Raw genomic sequence first — 16,627 nt, forward strand, 5'->3', positions numbered from 1 at the left:
GGGGAGCTCGCTGCGGCTGCCGGCTGAGCGCTCGGGAAGGCGGCCAGGCCCCAGGGCCCCAAGGCGCGCTGCTCCAATCAACACCAATACGGGAGCGTGGCAGCAAATGTTGGGGTTCCTGCGGGTGCGTGAGGCGTCCCTCCCAGCAGGGCGGCCGCGACTCCTTGGCTGACCCCTGGCAGACAGCGATGGAAACGAGAAACGCAACCAAAAACAGCCTCACAAAGAAGAAGTGGCCTTTCCCCGTCATGATTTGACCTTTGCAGACCCGTACTTTCAGCATAGCTGCTACAGAGTGGGGAAAAAAATCCGACTTTGGCCTTCGTGAGATGTGCAGCCGGGCGCTAGGATTGTATAAAACTGCGTCAGTCCAACCCATCGCAGAAACCCTTTGGCGTCTGCCCACCAGTTAGTGTAACTATCGAGGCAAAACCTATGTGATTTAGAGCCCCCCATACCACGTGCATCTGTCAACAGACCCCCGTGAACCCCGACATCCAGATGAGAGAACGGATGCGCTCTGCTATTCCCAGCCACGAGCTGCTGCAACATCCCTGGCTCCCTCATGTCCCCTCTCCGTGCCCCAGCTGCAAAAGCGACCCCTGCGCAGTTTGAGGTGCACACTGCTCTGCCGGCGCGTGGTTTCTGCGGGAGCAAAGCACGACTGGCCTGACCACGGCAGGATCTGGCAGATGCTCAGTAGCTGCTGGATATCCTCAAGTGCTGATGGTATATCACAAAATTGGAACAAACTACCATGACCAGCCCGTGGGCATGAGCAATCGGCCAACCACCACAGTGCGAGCAGCCGCCCCACGCATCCCACGTGCAGCATTTCTTTGGGACAGGAGGACGCCTGGGGCACCTGTTTTGTTTGCGGCACTGCAGCAAGCTGAACTGCTGCACGACTCCTCACCGGGGAAGTGCGTGAAAGCCTGCTTGTCCTCCCGGGCAGACGCGAGAGCAGAGGGAGGAGGACTGTCAGCACTCTGGCAATTTAATCCGTGTCCCCATTGCAAAGTAGAGCATTGTCAGCGCAAGTGTAAGCAAAACAAAGAATCACAGAATGGTTTGGGTTGGAAGGGACTTTTGAAGATCACCTAGTCCAATCCCCCTGCCATGGGCAGGGACTTCTTTCACTAGATCAGGTTTCTCCAAGCCCTGTCCAACCCGACCTTGAACACTTCCAAAGATGAGGCATCCACAACTTCTCTGGGCAACCTGTTCCAGGGTCTCACCACCCTCATTGTAAAACATTTCTTCCTTATGTGCAATTTAAACGTACCCTCTTTCAGTTTAAAACTGTTGCCCCTTGCCCTGTCACTACAGGACATCTGCAGATGCATTCTACTTGCTGACCAGCAAAATCTGAACTGGAGTCTAAAGTCTGCAGGAAGATGAGGGAATTCTGGCACTTTGCTTAAAACAACTCTAAGACAGAGAGATGTGTCTCCAAATACCCCTGCAAGACCAAGAAGGTGTCATTCCTTTAGTTCTGCAGACAGAGGCCTGGCTGGTGAAGTCCTCTGGTGGGGGCAAGATGGCCTTGCCAATAAATGGTCCAGCTCACACGAATCAAAACATTTCTTTAAAGGAGTTGCACTTTTATTCCTAGACCATATCACCGGGAAACAGATGGGGACAGCCTGAAAGAAGCACCTCTCCCGGCTCTAACAGATTTTTCTTCAGAAATTCTGGTTTCGGGGCTGTGTCTTTGTGGCACCAAAAAGGAGAAAGTGGGCGCGTGTTTTGCAAAGTCTGGGGGTTGGTTATCTTTCATAGGGAGGCTGTTGGGAAGGGGTGTACAGTCACCTACACTGACCCTGGCCTTCTGGGGGCAAAAGACCTGAGGACCCCCCGCCGTCTCCCCCCCACAGCAAAGACCAAACCAGCCAGAGTCTCCTGTGGGTGGAAACCCGAACGTGCAGATGTTTTCCTGTCCTGGGTGCTGCCCGAGAGTGAACGAGGAGGCAGTCTGAAGGAACTGGACAGAGTGCCCGCGCTCTGCCCCAACCCAATGGACACGTCCTTGCGGGGAAGCGCCCCAGGTCCACCCTGGAGCCCTCAGATATAAAGTAAACCCAGCGACAAGGAGTTTCCCTGCTTCTAATTTTGGCAGCTAGCACTGCCAGGCGCAGAATACCAAACAGATGAGTTTTGCCTGCTTTCTGCTTATTACACAGCTGAGCTAACCTCACATTTCTGTTTACCTCAATCCTGACGCCTGGGGCAGTTTCGAGGTTGCACCGATGCCTTTGCAAAGCTAGCACTGGAATGGGCACGAAGCCGTCGTTTTATTTATTGCATGGAGCGATGGAAGGGAGAACTGCCTGACACATCGCAGCTTGGCCCACGCGCTCCTTGTGGTCCCTGTGGCTTGGGGCTGGGCTGAAGTCAGAGCCTGGCCTCAGCCCCGCCTTTCTCCTCTTTTTAAAGGTTGTAAAAAGCAGCCGCTGTCAGTTTGCTGCTCCGCTGCTTCCTCTTTTGACTCTTTGCGAAAGGAGAAAGCGCTTCATGTCTTGGCGTGAACTCCTTCCCCCCTGGCTGGTGATTGTAGCGGGACTGACGGGCATCGTGCTCCTTTGTGTCTCCACTAAAGATGTGCCCATCACCCCTCCCGGGACCAAGGTAAGGGCGTCCACCTGCCCGAGGGGTGGCCAAGCCGAGGGTCAAGCGGGGCAGAGGAGACCTTCTCCTCGTCTGCGGGGCTGCTTCTTAAGGAGAACCTGCCTGTTTCCTTGTGCAAGCTGGGCATTTAAACTAAAACCTGGTGTGTTTCGTTGCTTCTTACATTCATTGCACTACTGACGTAGTTACTAGCCCAAAACAATAAACTGAGCAGGGGACTAGAACAAGACTGCGAGGATGGGTTTGCATCCTTCAACATGCTGTAGCTTTTCAAGCCAAAAACAAGCCAACCCCTTTGGCTGGTCAGGGAAATACAGGCTGGATATCATCCAGCAGAGATGTTCACCACAGGCTGAGGAGAGGCAGCCCACGTCAGGAGCGAGCCCAGAGCAGCAAGGGACCAGTGGTGTCAGTGGAGGGAAAGATCTAGGTCCCTCTTGAAAGTCAGGAGGAATTTGGCACTGAACTGCTGCTTCTGTCTTTAAAAAAAAATTATCTTATCTTCCATGCCTTTTCCTCTTCTGTCCTCTCTTGATTTTACCTGAAGAGCCAACCTGCTTTATACAGCAGGGTCAGATCTGCCCAGTGACTGGGGGGTTACTGTCCATCCACTCTGCCTCTTGGGCACCACTGCTGAGATGAGACCAGTGGCATGCTGTGGTTTACTCAAACAGAAGTAGGTTAACCTGCGCATTTAGAGATACTACCCCTCCTCCACGCTCCTCTCAGAAACAAAATTGGATTAAAAAAACCCTTCATTGCTCCATGCTCTGCCCAGAGAGCATTCTGCCCTTCCCTGGTGTTGAACTGGGGCAGAAATGTGGTGATCCCTTCTCCTCCCTTGCACTCCCAGCAGCAGCCTCTCATTTTGTGAAGAAGGAAAAAAATCGAGGTTTCTCCACCAATACCATTTGTTCCTTCCTCTTCTGCAGCAGCCGACATGCCCTGCAAGAAATATGAGTTGTCACTCGTGTGGGAGGGTGCCAGCAGGCTCGGACAGGGAGTTCCATCCTCCTTCCGCATTTCTGCTCCAGCTCCAGTCCCACCAGCTCCTGGCCTGGGCGCTGTGTCTGGTGCAGCTGGGAGCTCCCAGGAAGGCAGCAGGCAGCCAGCTTCGCTCGGAGGCTGCAGCCAGGCTCTGTCTTGTGCTAAAACCCTTCTGACTGTGTTAATGTCAACCTCTCAGGAGGTTTCTCCTCCCACTCAGTCACAGCTACAACTATTTCTGTGCAAGATACAGCTTAGACCATGCACTACCACGTACCTCCCAGATCTCATGAGTTTCTTTCCCGTCTGTGTAGGAGATGTCCCAGTTTGGGGTTATGTAATAGAGGGGAGAGTAGGAGACCCTAGGCTAGCCCTGGTGGTATTTTGAGTGTGGGGACATCCAAAACAGCCACAGAGCTGTGCTGCAGGGTACCCCAGTGACCTCTCATTTCCTAACCTCACATATGAGGTGCAGCTCAGCAAGGCTTAGTCAGCAGCAAATAGACCAGACGCTGGGCTGCAACGAGACTAAGAAAGCCCTCGGCCTCACTGCTAGGCAATAGGAGAACTGTCAGTGGAGAAGGAGTTGAGAAATCTCACGTTCACTGCTGCTGTTTTTGCCAAGACATTATCTTGGTCTCCTCAGGGCTGCTGCGTTGGACAGTGTATGTGCTGGTTGGTCCCAGCGCGCTGCAGCTCCCACAGGTCTGGCACGCACTGGGGCAAACCCAGCCCGTGTCGCACCATCTCTGCAGTGGGGCATCAAACAGATGTGGGAGTCTCGGGTTCCTCAGAAGCAGGAACAAGCCACAGCCCTCCGATTCCTGCATGAAACCCTTACCTCTTTAGCAAACCAATCCAGCAGCAGTTTGAGTCCCAGAATCAGTCGAGAGCCTGTATAGTGCCATCTCCCGCTGCTTTAGGACCTGTTTTTCCTGAGCTCCAGATGGCTCAGCTCTCAGTGGAAGCCCTCTACCTGATTTCAGGAACAGCTGCAGAGCATGCCACCGCAGGTCTGACGTACTTCTGGGTGTTTCTCCACTCCTGCTGCTCCTCATGTATATTCAGAAATACAGATGGTTCCCTGCAAATCCACATCATCTTCTGGCTTCACCCTTTCTTTGAATGTAAAAAGCTAACTCAAATACTGCAGTGCACGCCCACGGGTTACCCAGAATACCTATGTAATGCCGAGTAACCCTAGAATAACAAAGCAACATGCATTCAGTGGTGTTTATCTAGAATGTTTTGGGGGTTTTCCAGTACGGCATTGTTCTGGATGCTGGCCCATCCCACACCATCCTGTTCATCTACCAGTGGACCACCACCACCAACGCAAACAAGACCGGAGTGATCAGGGAATGTAGTTCCTGTCCTGTACAAGGTAAGATGCCCGATTCATGCTCGGTGGTCTGTGGGACTGGCATGGGATGGATGGAAACCTAGAGATCTGTGCATGGACCACTGCTGCAATTTCCTCAGCTCCTGTATCATCTGGCCGTACACTGAAATAGTGGTGACTGTGAAGCACAGGCTGCTTATTTTCAGCATGGGTTTTCTCAACATGGGCAGATTTAGCCATACAGCTGGACATCAGAGCACTCAGCAGTAGCAGGTGACAGGTTTTTTTGGCCTGCTGCAGGCAGGGAAGCACACAGAGGGGCTGGTCCTGACGTCCATGTGGATCAGCAGCAGAGCCAAGGTTGCTGAGCTTCTCACCCAGGTGAGACAGTGAACAGCAACAAATCTGGCTGCAGGGTGACTCCTGGTATCTTCTGCCTCCTCCTGACTGTATTCTGGACAGTAAGTGGCATAGCTCCAGGACAACAGAATTGCGAAGACTCCAACCCCCTATGCAAGGTTTGACAGCACAAGCATGAGTTCAGCTTGGTTTTAGGTGTCACATTTTGGAGAATATTAGGGTCTTCCTCACTAGTTTGAATCAGTTTGGCCCTGCCAAAGCCAGCTGAAAGGGTTTCATGCATTAAAGCTTGGGGTTTTCCTTCTCTATCTCTCAATCTTGCTTTGATGTTGAAGCCTGATTATAGCAGGATGCTGGGAAACCCTGAACTCTCAGTAGCAGTGCGCTGTAGGAGGGCAGCTGCGCAACAAGCAGGGAAGAGGGTTTGTGCCCTCGCAGACTATAAGCAATACAAACCACATGCAGAAGATGCAATAAGGGCTCCCTGAAACCTTGTACGCGTCCCTTGACTACCGCCATATTCACTGGCTGGGTTAAAAACAGCGACTGTAGCTCGGTGCTTGAAGACTTATTTGAACCTGCTGCTCCAACAGTGTGGCAGCAGCAGCAAGAGGTCCAGGCAGGTCTCTCTCCCAGATGTGAGTAGTTGTCCTTGGTCTGCATGGCAGTATGGTCACAGCCTTTGAGTGGCCGCAGGCAAGCTGCAGCTCAGCCCTATACAGGGCCCAGGAGAGCAAAGCAGATGGTGAGGGAGTCGCACAGCCAGGAAGACAAGTGGGCCAGAGGATGGGGAAGTGAGGCTCTTTTTGGGTAGTAGTTCAAAACCAGCCTTTAAGACCCCATTGAATCTTGCTGGAAAGATGAATCAAGGCTTGCACACAGCTTCTCTCCACACAGCACCAGCTTCCTCTAGAGCAGAGATGTCTTGCTTGCAGGCATGGGGCTCGGAAGCCACCTCCACCAACACGAGAGGAAGTGGATGGAGGAGAGAGCTGACACATCAGCCTTGGTTCTAGCTGCATGGCAGTGTGTCCTTTTGCTTATCTTTTATAGCGGCTAAAGCCACATTTCTTCCTTTGTGGGCTGAGACAGCCTCAGCTCTTGCAGCAGACTTGTGGCTTGATACATGGGTCATTTACAGGATGTCTCAGCAGTAGAGCTAGGGTTCTCTTTGTGCGATTTGGGATTTATGTGCATGTGCCATCTTGCTCCCTGTACCATATTTTAGCAGGATGGCTACCTGGAGGAACTCCTTCATTCTGCCTGTGACAGGTCCTGTCTCTAACCATGCCCTAGGACAGCAACCTCTTGGATAACAGCTCTCATACTTCTCCCATATCTTTCCTTAGAAAATTTCATTCTTTTCCCTGGTCCTCAGGTCCGGGAGTCTCCAGCTACTCAGATTCTCCTCAGAAAGTAGGGAAGAGCTTGGAGCCATGTTTGAACTGGGCCCAGAAAGAGATCCCAGCAGAGCAGCACAGCCAAACCCCCCTCTACCTGGGAGCAACCGCCAGCATGAGGCAGCTGAAGTGAGTGAATGTTGCAAACCCACACTCAGAGATCAGCACACGTCATGCGGATCATTCTGTAAATGCATCTCACCTTGTCTGCTCTGCAGTGTGTTTCATCCCTAATCTGCTAGTCAGGTAAACCTTCCTCAGGTCCCCATGCACTCGAGGGGAGTACGGTATGGCTGTGCCTCCATACTGTCCCCTCAAGCAGCCATGAGGATGACAGTCTTGCTACTGCTACCAGTCTGTGTAAAGTCTCCTTCACAATTAGGACTTCACAATTAGTGCTTAGAAAAACATCTGTCAGTCTGGAAGCTGAAGTGTTTTCAGTTTGTGTGACAACCCACATGGGCTTGCAGGGGTGCTTCTTGTTAGCAGGTTGGGAGCGGTGGTGGGAAGATCCACCTTATCATACACACTTTTGTGGACCCTGTTCTCAGTCACCCCATTACTGGGACCTTTATCTCCTTTTAGACGCTGGGGAAAAGTAAGGTCTGGAGGGGGCCAGGTCAGTGGGGCAAGGCCACAGGATCCCTCAGGGGCAGCGGGTACTGAACTCCTAAATTGTTGAATGGTGGCACAACTGCTCAAATCATCCCTCTGCTGTTTTTGCCCCCAGTGCCATGCAAGGGAGAGGGAAGTAGCAGCAGGAGTCGGATTCTCATGGTGTCTCTATGCTACTACCCAAAGTGGGGAGCACAGCCGAAGTCCTGCAGCTGTACCCCCACTGCAGGCTGCTCCTGGCAGGGTCCTGTAACAACAAATGTGCCTTCTTTTTCTTTTCTGTTTAGCCTCACCCATCCCACCCTCTCTGGCGGTCTCCTTGCAGCCCTGACTGTGGCCCTGAAGTCATCCCCCTTTGACTTTCAGGGAGCACAAATCCTGTCCAGTCCAGACGAGGAAGCATTCAGTTGGGTTGCTGTTAATTATGTCCTGGAGAACTTCTTCAAGGTAAAGGACAATCCTGCCTGGAGAGTACAGAACTGAGCTGAGCAACTACCATTAGCAAACAGCTAGAGACATGTGGAGGGATCATTAAAGCCCTGTACTTTAAACAATGCTTAAGCACAACTTCCATTGTCTTTTAGAGAAGGCAGGTTATATCCAACACCAGCTGGCTGGGGGACATAATGTGAGATGGTTAAAACTAGGCTGAAGGACTAAACCTCTAATACAGCCTTTCATGGGCATGTTCATGCAGTTGGCTTAACAGATGTGAGGCTTTCTGGACAGCACATCCAGGATGCTCACATAGAGAACCTTACACAGTCTGGCCCTGGGGTGTCAACAAGAACTCCACTGCCCTGAGTCCCTGCAGCTCTAGCTCAGCACCACTGTCAAACAGGCATTGCTGCTATGTGTGTGGGGTGCTGTGGGATTGCCACTGGAGTCCAGCTGTCCCATGGGACATCCTGTGGATGGTGGACAGAGAAGCAGAGTCTTTTGCTGCCAAAGCAAAAGCCCATCAAATTTCCTCTCATTGAGACACTAGCGAGAGCATAGCTGGGTGTCCCCAGCACAGGGGCCTGGTCTGTATTCAGAAGGCACTCGCTAAACAAAAAGAATACATTTACGTTTCCTTGCTCTACCCATGGCTTCTCAAGCCAAAGGGTCTCAAGAACTCAACAGGCAAGAGAAAGGTGGGTTAGACCGAGTTATTCCACATTGGGGAAGTGAAAAGCTATTCTGATAACCAGGAGCAAGCATGCACTGATTAGGGAATTGCTAGCCCTGCTGGCAGCAACACAGCCTCCCCCGGCCAGGGACAGAGTGCTTACACTCACGTAAACTTTCCTCTCTGTACTGCTAACTTCAGCATTGCCAAACTCAGTTCTGCAAGATGGCAGGAGATGAAAACCACAGGGTTCTTCTGACAAGGAGGATCACTTCAGCATCAAGGCAGCACTTGAAACCCATATCTGCCCACCTGGAAACCTCCCTCCCATTCCCCACCACAACCACCACCCTCTCCTCTCCCCCCTGCTCCTACCTACCAAGACCAGTGCCTTGAACAGCCACCCAGGGTGGTGAGCCCTGGTTGCTCTTGCTGGCTGTGGGGAGCTCTCTGTGCAGATGGCAGTGCTTGTACAATGGCTCCTCTGTTCCCTCCAAAGCCACCAGTTCAGCATCCTTATGTCCTGTGGGCAAAAAAAAAAAGTTGGGCTGCACTGCACCAGAAAGCTGCTTTCTCTCTCTGTGCAATAACGCTTCTTTCTGACCGTGACCCAGATGTAGAAGTCTTAAGAACTGACCTCTCTGGTTCTTTTTGGGTCAGTACGACTGGCGAGGGCAGTTGGTCCCCTCCAGGAAGGGGATGGCAGGAGTCCTATCTGTGGGAGGAACCTCAGCACAGCTCACTTCCAAGGTGGAAGAAGGGAACCAGGCACCAAAAGAGGGAGTGAGGCTGCAGCTGTATGGACAGACGCACAACGTGTACACTCATCACTGCCCCTGCCACGGCACAGACCAGCTCCGCAGCAGGCTGCTGTCTATGCTCATTCAAGTGAGTACCTGCCAGAAGGGCATTTGCAAGGTTCCTGGATACAATATCAACCCTCTGCACTGAATGACAGTTGCATAAAGCATAGCTGCTAATGGGCAAAATGTCGATCACTGTCTTTAATAGAAGGCATTTGCATGTATCTAAAAAAGCCCAGTGCATTTGTCAAACATACTCTCTATGCCCAAATCGATGCCCTCCAAGCAGACACACAGGCACCCATTCCAGAGTTTCCTACTTGCAGGCTCTGTTTGGCTCCTTACTTAATACACATGAGCACAGAGTAGCTCTCTGGACCACCTTCGGGGTGGAGCGAGGCAAAGACTTCCCTTGGCTTCTCTGAACTACTCCTCCATCCTAGAAGGGGAGCCTAAACAACAGCACCCAGGAACCAACCAGGACCTTTCATTTGGGATATTTCTGTCCTTTGCTGACTTTAACCCTGAAGCAGTCTTTAAGAGAGCAATATTTCATTTTGAAAACATACAGGTGTTCTGGTTCTTCCAAACTTTAGGTGGGGGGGGAAGGAGGTGGCAGGATCTGATGCAAAGTCAGGAACCAGTCTCCACCAAAACTGAATTTCTCAGAAATAAACTACTCACTGCCCATCCACTTGCCTCCCTGTAAACCACACCTCCCCTTATTTGAGACCTGAATGTCCCACATGGAGACCCACTTCACCTCAGTTATATAGGGGAATTCCTAGAGATGAGAAACACTGATTCTTGACGGGTTGAGCCATTTGCAAGGCAGACCAGAACAGCCTCTTTCTTGCAACTAGAAAGAGTACAGGATTCATTGAAATTTTATTTCTGGCCTAAGGCAGAGTAGGTAGGGCTGGGACTCCTCAGCCTCCCACAGCAGGTCCAGGCATTGCCAGGCCCTGAACTCTGCAGGAGCTGGGAGCCTGCTGCAGTTGACTTGCTGAGATAAGGTTTGGCAAACCTTCTGCAGCCTGATTGCTCATTTACAACATTGTGGTGCCAGAGGAAAACTGTTCTTCATTGTGTTGCATTTTGTCTTTCTTTGTGAAGTCCTGGGACGCCAACCTCCTTTCTTGCTGCCTGTGTCCCTGTTTTATTCTGCCTCTCTAGGATCAGAGAAGTGCTAAAACTGTGTCTAATCCCTGCTGGCCCCTCACCTACTCCCGGGAAGTGCGGTGGCAATCAGTACATACTGGGCCTTGTGCTGTCAGTGATGACACATCAGACATCCCCGGCCCTGAGGAGGTCTTCAACATCACCGGCTCCAGCAATCCCACCACCTGCATGAGACTTGTGCAAAGTCTGCTCAACTCTTCCTCTTCCTACAGCTTCTTCAAGCATTCCCTCAGCAGTATATTCAAGCCCCTCCGGACCAGGTTTCTGGTGGGTTCTCATTTACACTGAGGTAGGCAACTGGTATGGAGAACCCATGAAACGGGAAGAGTTTGGTCATTAAAAAAAAATACAGTGGGAACAGCCACACTGTGCCCTCTGCTAGCCAAGAGGGCCAGTGCTCTGGCTAACATTGTACACATGCTCTCCTGCCCTCTCCCCCTCATTTCCACACAGCTGTTCAAATATGGACAATAGGCTTCCCATCAGTGGCTGTGGTAGGGCTTTCTTCATCCATGTTTCAGCAATGTCTGCTTGCAAGGCAAACTTTGGGGCTCCAGCGCCATAAAGGACCTCACATGAGCCAGCAAGGATAAGGTAGTCAGCAGCTGTGTGCTGAGCAGGTCTTCCCACACCAAGCATGTGGTGAAGCTGAAGATCCTCTGCCGCTCTGAGCAAACATCTGGGCATGCTCCACCACAAGCATGCTTATATCTGAGACCCTAGATCTAGTGTCCAGAATCACTGGGTTGTTAAGCCAGGACCATCTCAAGATCCTAGAAGAGGCTGAGTGCATTTCAGTGAAGGAATGCAGAGGGAGGAATTTCAGAAGTCTCCCCAGCTCCCTGCTCCTGAGAGCCTCCCACGGACACCGTGCCAAGGAGCATAAGGACCAACCTACTTATCCAGGCAGGGCCAGGAAGGCTGCTGCATGCAAGCAAACTAGAAGCAGGCCAGTTTCCATCTCCAGACAGTAATAGATCTGCTTGTTTTCCTTGCACCCATCACAGGCGCCGTAACCACCAACAGGCACACAGAGAGGGCACCCTGGCAGTGTGCCCCACAGCTACTGCCACCTACTTTCCTATCGGCGCTGTATGCAATGCAAGGATGCAGAGCGCAGTCCAACCTGATGATTATTTCTGCTGCTGTTGTAGGTGATTTCTGAGGCCACGGACTTCATGAGAGAAACTGTACCCTCTCCCGACTTGGGTCAGGCAGTCAACAGGCTTTGTGGGATGTCCGTCAAAGAGGTAACTGTGGAATAACTTAGTGCGCAGGGAGAGTGGGAAGCAAGGAATAGGCTGTTGTAAAAGCCCACGTGGCTCAGACTGACAGAGCCATAAGTTACGGTCTTCCTTAGGGAAAAACTTGGATTTGCCTGGTTTGTTTGGGGTGTTTCTTTTTGGGGTTTTGTTTGTTTTGGGTTTGTGTGTTTTGGGTTTTTTTTTTTTTTTTACTTTGCAATTAAGGGCTCCACTTATTTTCCTTCCTCTCAAATCCCAGCTGCTGGTAACACCTGGACTTAATTAAATGAAAAGCCACAAGTACCTTTTACTGCATATTAAGGAGTAAACAGGAAGGCTGTCTGCTCACTCCTGTATATCACCTTGATCTTCCTGTTATCTTCCTCTCCTTAAGTCCAAGGAACACATCCACTCAGACTTCAGGGGCTTTCCCACTTCACCTGGGCCCATAGAGACAGAGCCAGGGGGAATTTGTAAGTTCCTTCCCTCAGTTGGCGGCTTACGAGGTCACCCTCATTTGTGCCTACACTGACCGAGCATCCACAGTAACATGCAATTGGACCATTTCTACAGGGTTTGCTAATGGGGCAGCAAAGCCCATAAGCGGTTCCCTAAAGCTTTCTCTTCTGGATAGAAGAGAATTAGTGCTCCTCTTGAGAGAAAGGCTGCAGCATTAGCTCAACCTAATTAGAGAGCAGAGAATCATACCAAGCAGTTCACCTGCAAGGCAACTGTAGGAGACCTGGCTGCCAGTCCTGCTGCTCTTGGAACCGCCTGGTCTTTAATAAGAAGGGAACAAAGGCACTAAGACATCTCTGGTTGATGACACTGGTTCCCAGACACCAGCCCAGTGGGTGCAGGAAACATGGTTTCAGTCTGCACAGGACACAAACCCGTCCCACAGTCAGTCCCAGAGCAGGAAAGGAGAGGTTATAGCAGGCCTGAAATTCAGCTACTGAATATTTACTACTTTTATTTCCCCCCCCACCCCATCTTCTTTTGGAAATGACACCAGCTGGTCAAGGAGTCCCAAACAAGCCTGGATACACTTGCTGATTACTGCATTGTGTCTGCCTTCATCTTTCATCTCAGTACAAAGGGATACACATTTGACTTTGACAGGTCTGTTTGGACTGCATTCCAGAACAAGGTCAGTTACCCACAGTGTGGTATTTACCCACAGTGTGGTATTTCCAATTACAAGGGAGGGGTGGTTTCAGTAAAGCCAGCCTGTCCCCACTCCTACAGGCCCTAACCAGCTAGGTTTCTCCAGCAAGATGTTTTTGTGAAATAAATTCACAGTTGTGATAAGCAAGAAAACCAGAGTCAGAGAGCTAGAGATTACACTTGTCCCCACTGAAAACACGAGTCAAAACCTCATCTGGAGCAATACCACCTTCAAGAATCTATGCCCAATAGGGAAGGAAGTATGGCTTGATCACCACTTAACGCTAAGGACAAACCGCTGACAATATTTCCTGAGCCAAAAGATGCTGCCCTACCTCTTTGCAGTCACCTTTATGCTTGTGAGAGCTTATAACTGGTTTACAAGGTCTGAAATGGCTTCAGAATCTGGAGCCCCTAAGGAAAGGAGGATTTGATTCAAGTCCTCCCCTTCACAGAAGAAAAGAAAGCCTATTCCCAGACCTCTTCTCAACTTACCAGCAAAGGCATGGTCCCATTGAGCAGGGCCACATCAGTGATAACAGTTCAGTCAGCCACGTGGTGGTCATCAGACTAAGGCAAGGTAATGAGGTAGGTCCAGGGTCCATCCAGGGAGCCCAGCCTGGAAAGCCAGAAACAAGCTACCTACAACATAGGCCTGAGGTTCAACCAGGCAACAGGGCCAGAGACAGAACTACCACAATGTAGACCTGAGGTCCAGCTGGGAAAACCAGTCAGTAAGCAGGAGAAGGAACAGCACACACCTACTGCATAGCTCAGGAAAGAGGTAGCTGCCCAGGCCGGAGCCTAAATGGAGCTCCCAGGCCCGTGGGTGGAGCGGGTGGGTGGAAGCCCCAAGTGAGGCTGGTCAGGGCAATTAAGGCCTATTAGTGCACTCGGGGCACTGAGAGTGGGAGAGCTCCTCATTCCAAGCCTCATCCTTGGATCAGTCTCAAATAACGTATACAAGGCCTGTGCACAGAAACACAGCTGGGGTCCAGACTGTCTCCTTCTCTTCTGACCTCTCCTCCTTTTCATTTCAGATGGGCGATACATCATCTGGCTGGACTCTTGGCTACCTGCTGAGTCTGACCAACACCATCCCCCAGGACAGCCCAAGCTTCCTCAAGGGGATTGAACCAGGGGTCTGGTCTTTGCTCCTTATCCTCTTTGTCGTGCTGCTCACTGGCTCTTTCATGCGCATCTCATACCGAGTGATGGTCAGGGAAAACAGCTTCAGTCACAGGAACAGCAGTGTTTTTGATGACAACTGACAGTTATTCTGGGACTTGATACTCTTGCCAGAGGGCAGTTAACAGGGTACATACAGAAATCACACAGGTATAAGTCACTGGAGGATGCAAGTGATTTTCCTGCAGGACTCACAGAGCCTCAGTACCTTATTTCGACTTGCTAGCACTTGCACTACTGTACTTTGAGACAACGGATCCTGCTCTGCAGGAAGCCTGTGATTCCCGGTGGATGGCAAGCTGTTTGTTCTCCAAATGAGAGAGCAGCCTGCGCAGGTCTTGCTTGGGCTGCAGCTGAGATTACTCATGTCAGCCTAATGAAACGATGCCTCTGAGCAGGCAGGCTCTGAGCTATTGTAAAGTTAATATTGAATAATGCTGTCTAATCAGGGGAGGTGGTGTCTGAAAAAGGTGCTCTGTCCTCTTCTGTGCCCACAAGATAGACAATACCTGCAGTATCGCCACTAGTGAAGACTGGAACGGCATTAAAATATAATCAGAATATAACAGCCAACTTGCTTCCATGTTCCAGGGAAAAAGCAGGTATTTTCTGCCTGCTACTACTGATCTGTCTGTTCTCCCACCTCAGTGACAGTATCCATGCATCCCTTCCAGCGAATGCTCCTGCTGACCAAGAATCCTTCAAAAGCAATGGTTTTTGCTCTTGGTCTCTACAAAATGTGCAGAGCATCAAAGGAGAAACAAAGGGCACAGACACGTGGCTGAGTTCCTGTCTCTCAGCTGAGTCACGGCAATGCAGGGTTAAAATGGCCAATTTCAACTCTTTAACCAGGACTTACATTAACAGATTTCATTTCACATCTACTAAAATCGGGTGCATGCTGTGCTGAAGTTCACCAGTTCATTCATTTGCACTGAACTGCTTGTCTCGCTGACTCTGAAAATGAAGTCTCTCATCTAATATTGTCCTTTAGACAAGAGCAGACCCAGGAACAGAAGCTTTCCTAATTGTCAGTCCAATGACTTTTGTATTAGACTGTGATCAGTTACTTTATAATCCAATACTCGGGATTCCTCTGGGACTTGGCAGTTGTTCCAGCTCCTCTGGTCTGGTCTGGTCGTCTAAAAGATGAGGTGCTGTACAAATTCCCCATGTTATTGTGAAGAAAAGGGATGGATTCAGACTAACGCTGTCCTTTGACTAAAGCATTTAGAGTTCACTTCTCAGACTGCTTTAGAGACTCAAACACACAGGCTGTTAAAAGCCCAAGGGACGAGTGTCTCCTACTCATTTCAGACCCACTTTAAACAGAAATTTAAATGCCTAAAGATGCAGTCATGTGCCTTGCGGGATTTTTAAAGCTACCATGGCACCCAAATCCTTTCAAATCTGATTAATCCCTTGTGCTCCCAACGCATATATAGGACATCCCCCTCCCCCATAATATTGGGGTATTCATAAATTTTCAGGCCAATTAATGAAGGTTTGGAACCTGTCAGTCAAGTTTGGAGGGGTGTGGAAACAAATTCAAACAAGCTTCATATTCATTTCTTTGAGTTGCACATTAGATATTTTTAATTATATCATGTTATTAAAGATGTTTTAATAGACTGTCTGTGTTATTCTTGGCAAGAGATCAAAGCGGGGGTTTTATTGTGAATACAAAGTGTTTCAGTGAGGAGGATGGGGGATGCTGATTTTGCCTCTGTTTACTCAAGAGCTCTTATGCCGTATACTTTCGGGGTACACAATGAGAACCCCTGAAGGCACTTTCTTCCCAGTGGCAGGCAGGCAGAAAATGACTTCAGATAACCTGGCTGCTGGTATTTAGTTGATGAGAGACGTGTCTACTTCTTTGATGTGTTCTTTGCTCAAACCATCTGAAGAAGATAGGAGGGGTTCAGGCAAGCGTGCATAGAAAAAAAAGAAAGGGGGGGGGGTATCAGGGAGTCAGTGACATCGGGGAAATTCCTGAGACTTCATTCCTCCCGTATCTGGAAATACAACCATTAAACAGAGCTCTGGCTCTGTGACCTGTCAGCACATAGGAGAACTGGGGGATTCCTGCCTGAGATTTGCAACCTGCCCAAGAAGAATCCTACCCCTGTCAGTAATGGAAATAAGCCAGTGAGATGCCAGGAACCCCCAGGACTCCAGGTGTTCTGGCTTGCTCAGTCGTTACACCTTCTTGATTTTGAATACTAGATCACAGGGTCCAAGAGAAAAGGACATTGGCCGGAACGTCCCCAAGCTCTTGTTTAGAAGCTTTGGGACTTCCATGCAGATAATAAGTGAGCAATTAGGCAAGAAGCTCAGCATGTCCTCCTGACACTTTCCTTTTGCCTCGCACATGCTACTGAGCTGTACTGACTGACGGCACGTACAGATGGCCTCATTTGCCCCATTAAATCCACGATACTTGAGCCACCATTTGGCATTGAGCCACCGCTCCGTGATGCGAAGACAACCCCCAACCACTTGATTTAGAGCAGATCCTAAACTCGAGCTAAAAGCTGCTGTTCTCATCAAAGGCACAGTGAGGCATTTCGATGGCTGAAGTTCTTCCCCCGCTGGTCCAC

General features: G+C 50.3%; 1 protein-coding gene across 1 annotated transcript; it reads left to right on the forward strand.

The window, feature by feature from the left end:
* Positions 1 to 2,514: 2,514 nt before the first annotated feature.
* Positions 2,515 to 14,110, forward strand: LOC103918932 (ectonucleoside triphosphate diphosphohydrolase 2-like). Its single transcript, XM_009326357.1, has 9 exons — positions 2,515 to 2,628; positions 4,879 to 4,999; positions 6,696 to 6,846; positions 7,620 to 7,779; positions 9,104 to 9,331; positions 10,423 to 10,695; positions 11,583 to 11,678; positions 12,688 to 12,822; positions 13,880 to 14,110. Exons 1-9 carry the CDS (start codon positions 2,515 to 2,517, stop codon positions 14,108 to 14,110), a joined length of 1,509 nt encoding a protein of 502 aa, XP_009324632.1.
* Positions 14,111 to 16,627: the final 2,517 nt, after the last annotated feature.

This window comes from Pygoscelis adeliae, unplaced genomic scaffold, assembly GCF_000699105.1.
Source record: "Pygoscelis adeliae isolate BGI_AS28 unplaced genomic scaffold, ASM69910v1 Scaffold436, whole genome shotgun sequence".
Lineage (NCBI taxonomy): Eukaryota > Metazoa > Chordata > Aves > Sphenisciformes > Spheniscidae > Pygoscelis > Pygoscelis adeliae.

Coding starts and splice junctions, on each gene's coding strand:
- LOC103918932 (XM_009326357.1), top strand. CDS start 2,515: ATGTCTTGGCGTGAACTCCTTCCCCCCTGGCTGGTGATTGTAGCGGGA. Junction 5,000..6,695: donor TAGTTCCTGTCCTGTACAAG/GTAAGATGCCCG, acceptor CCTGGTCCTCAG/GTCCGGGAGTCTCCAGCTAC. Junction 6,847..7,619: donor GCCAGCATGAGGCAGCTGAA/GTGAGTGAATGT, acceptor TTTTCTGTTTAG/CCTCACCCATCCCACCCTCT.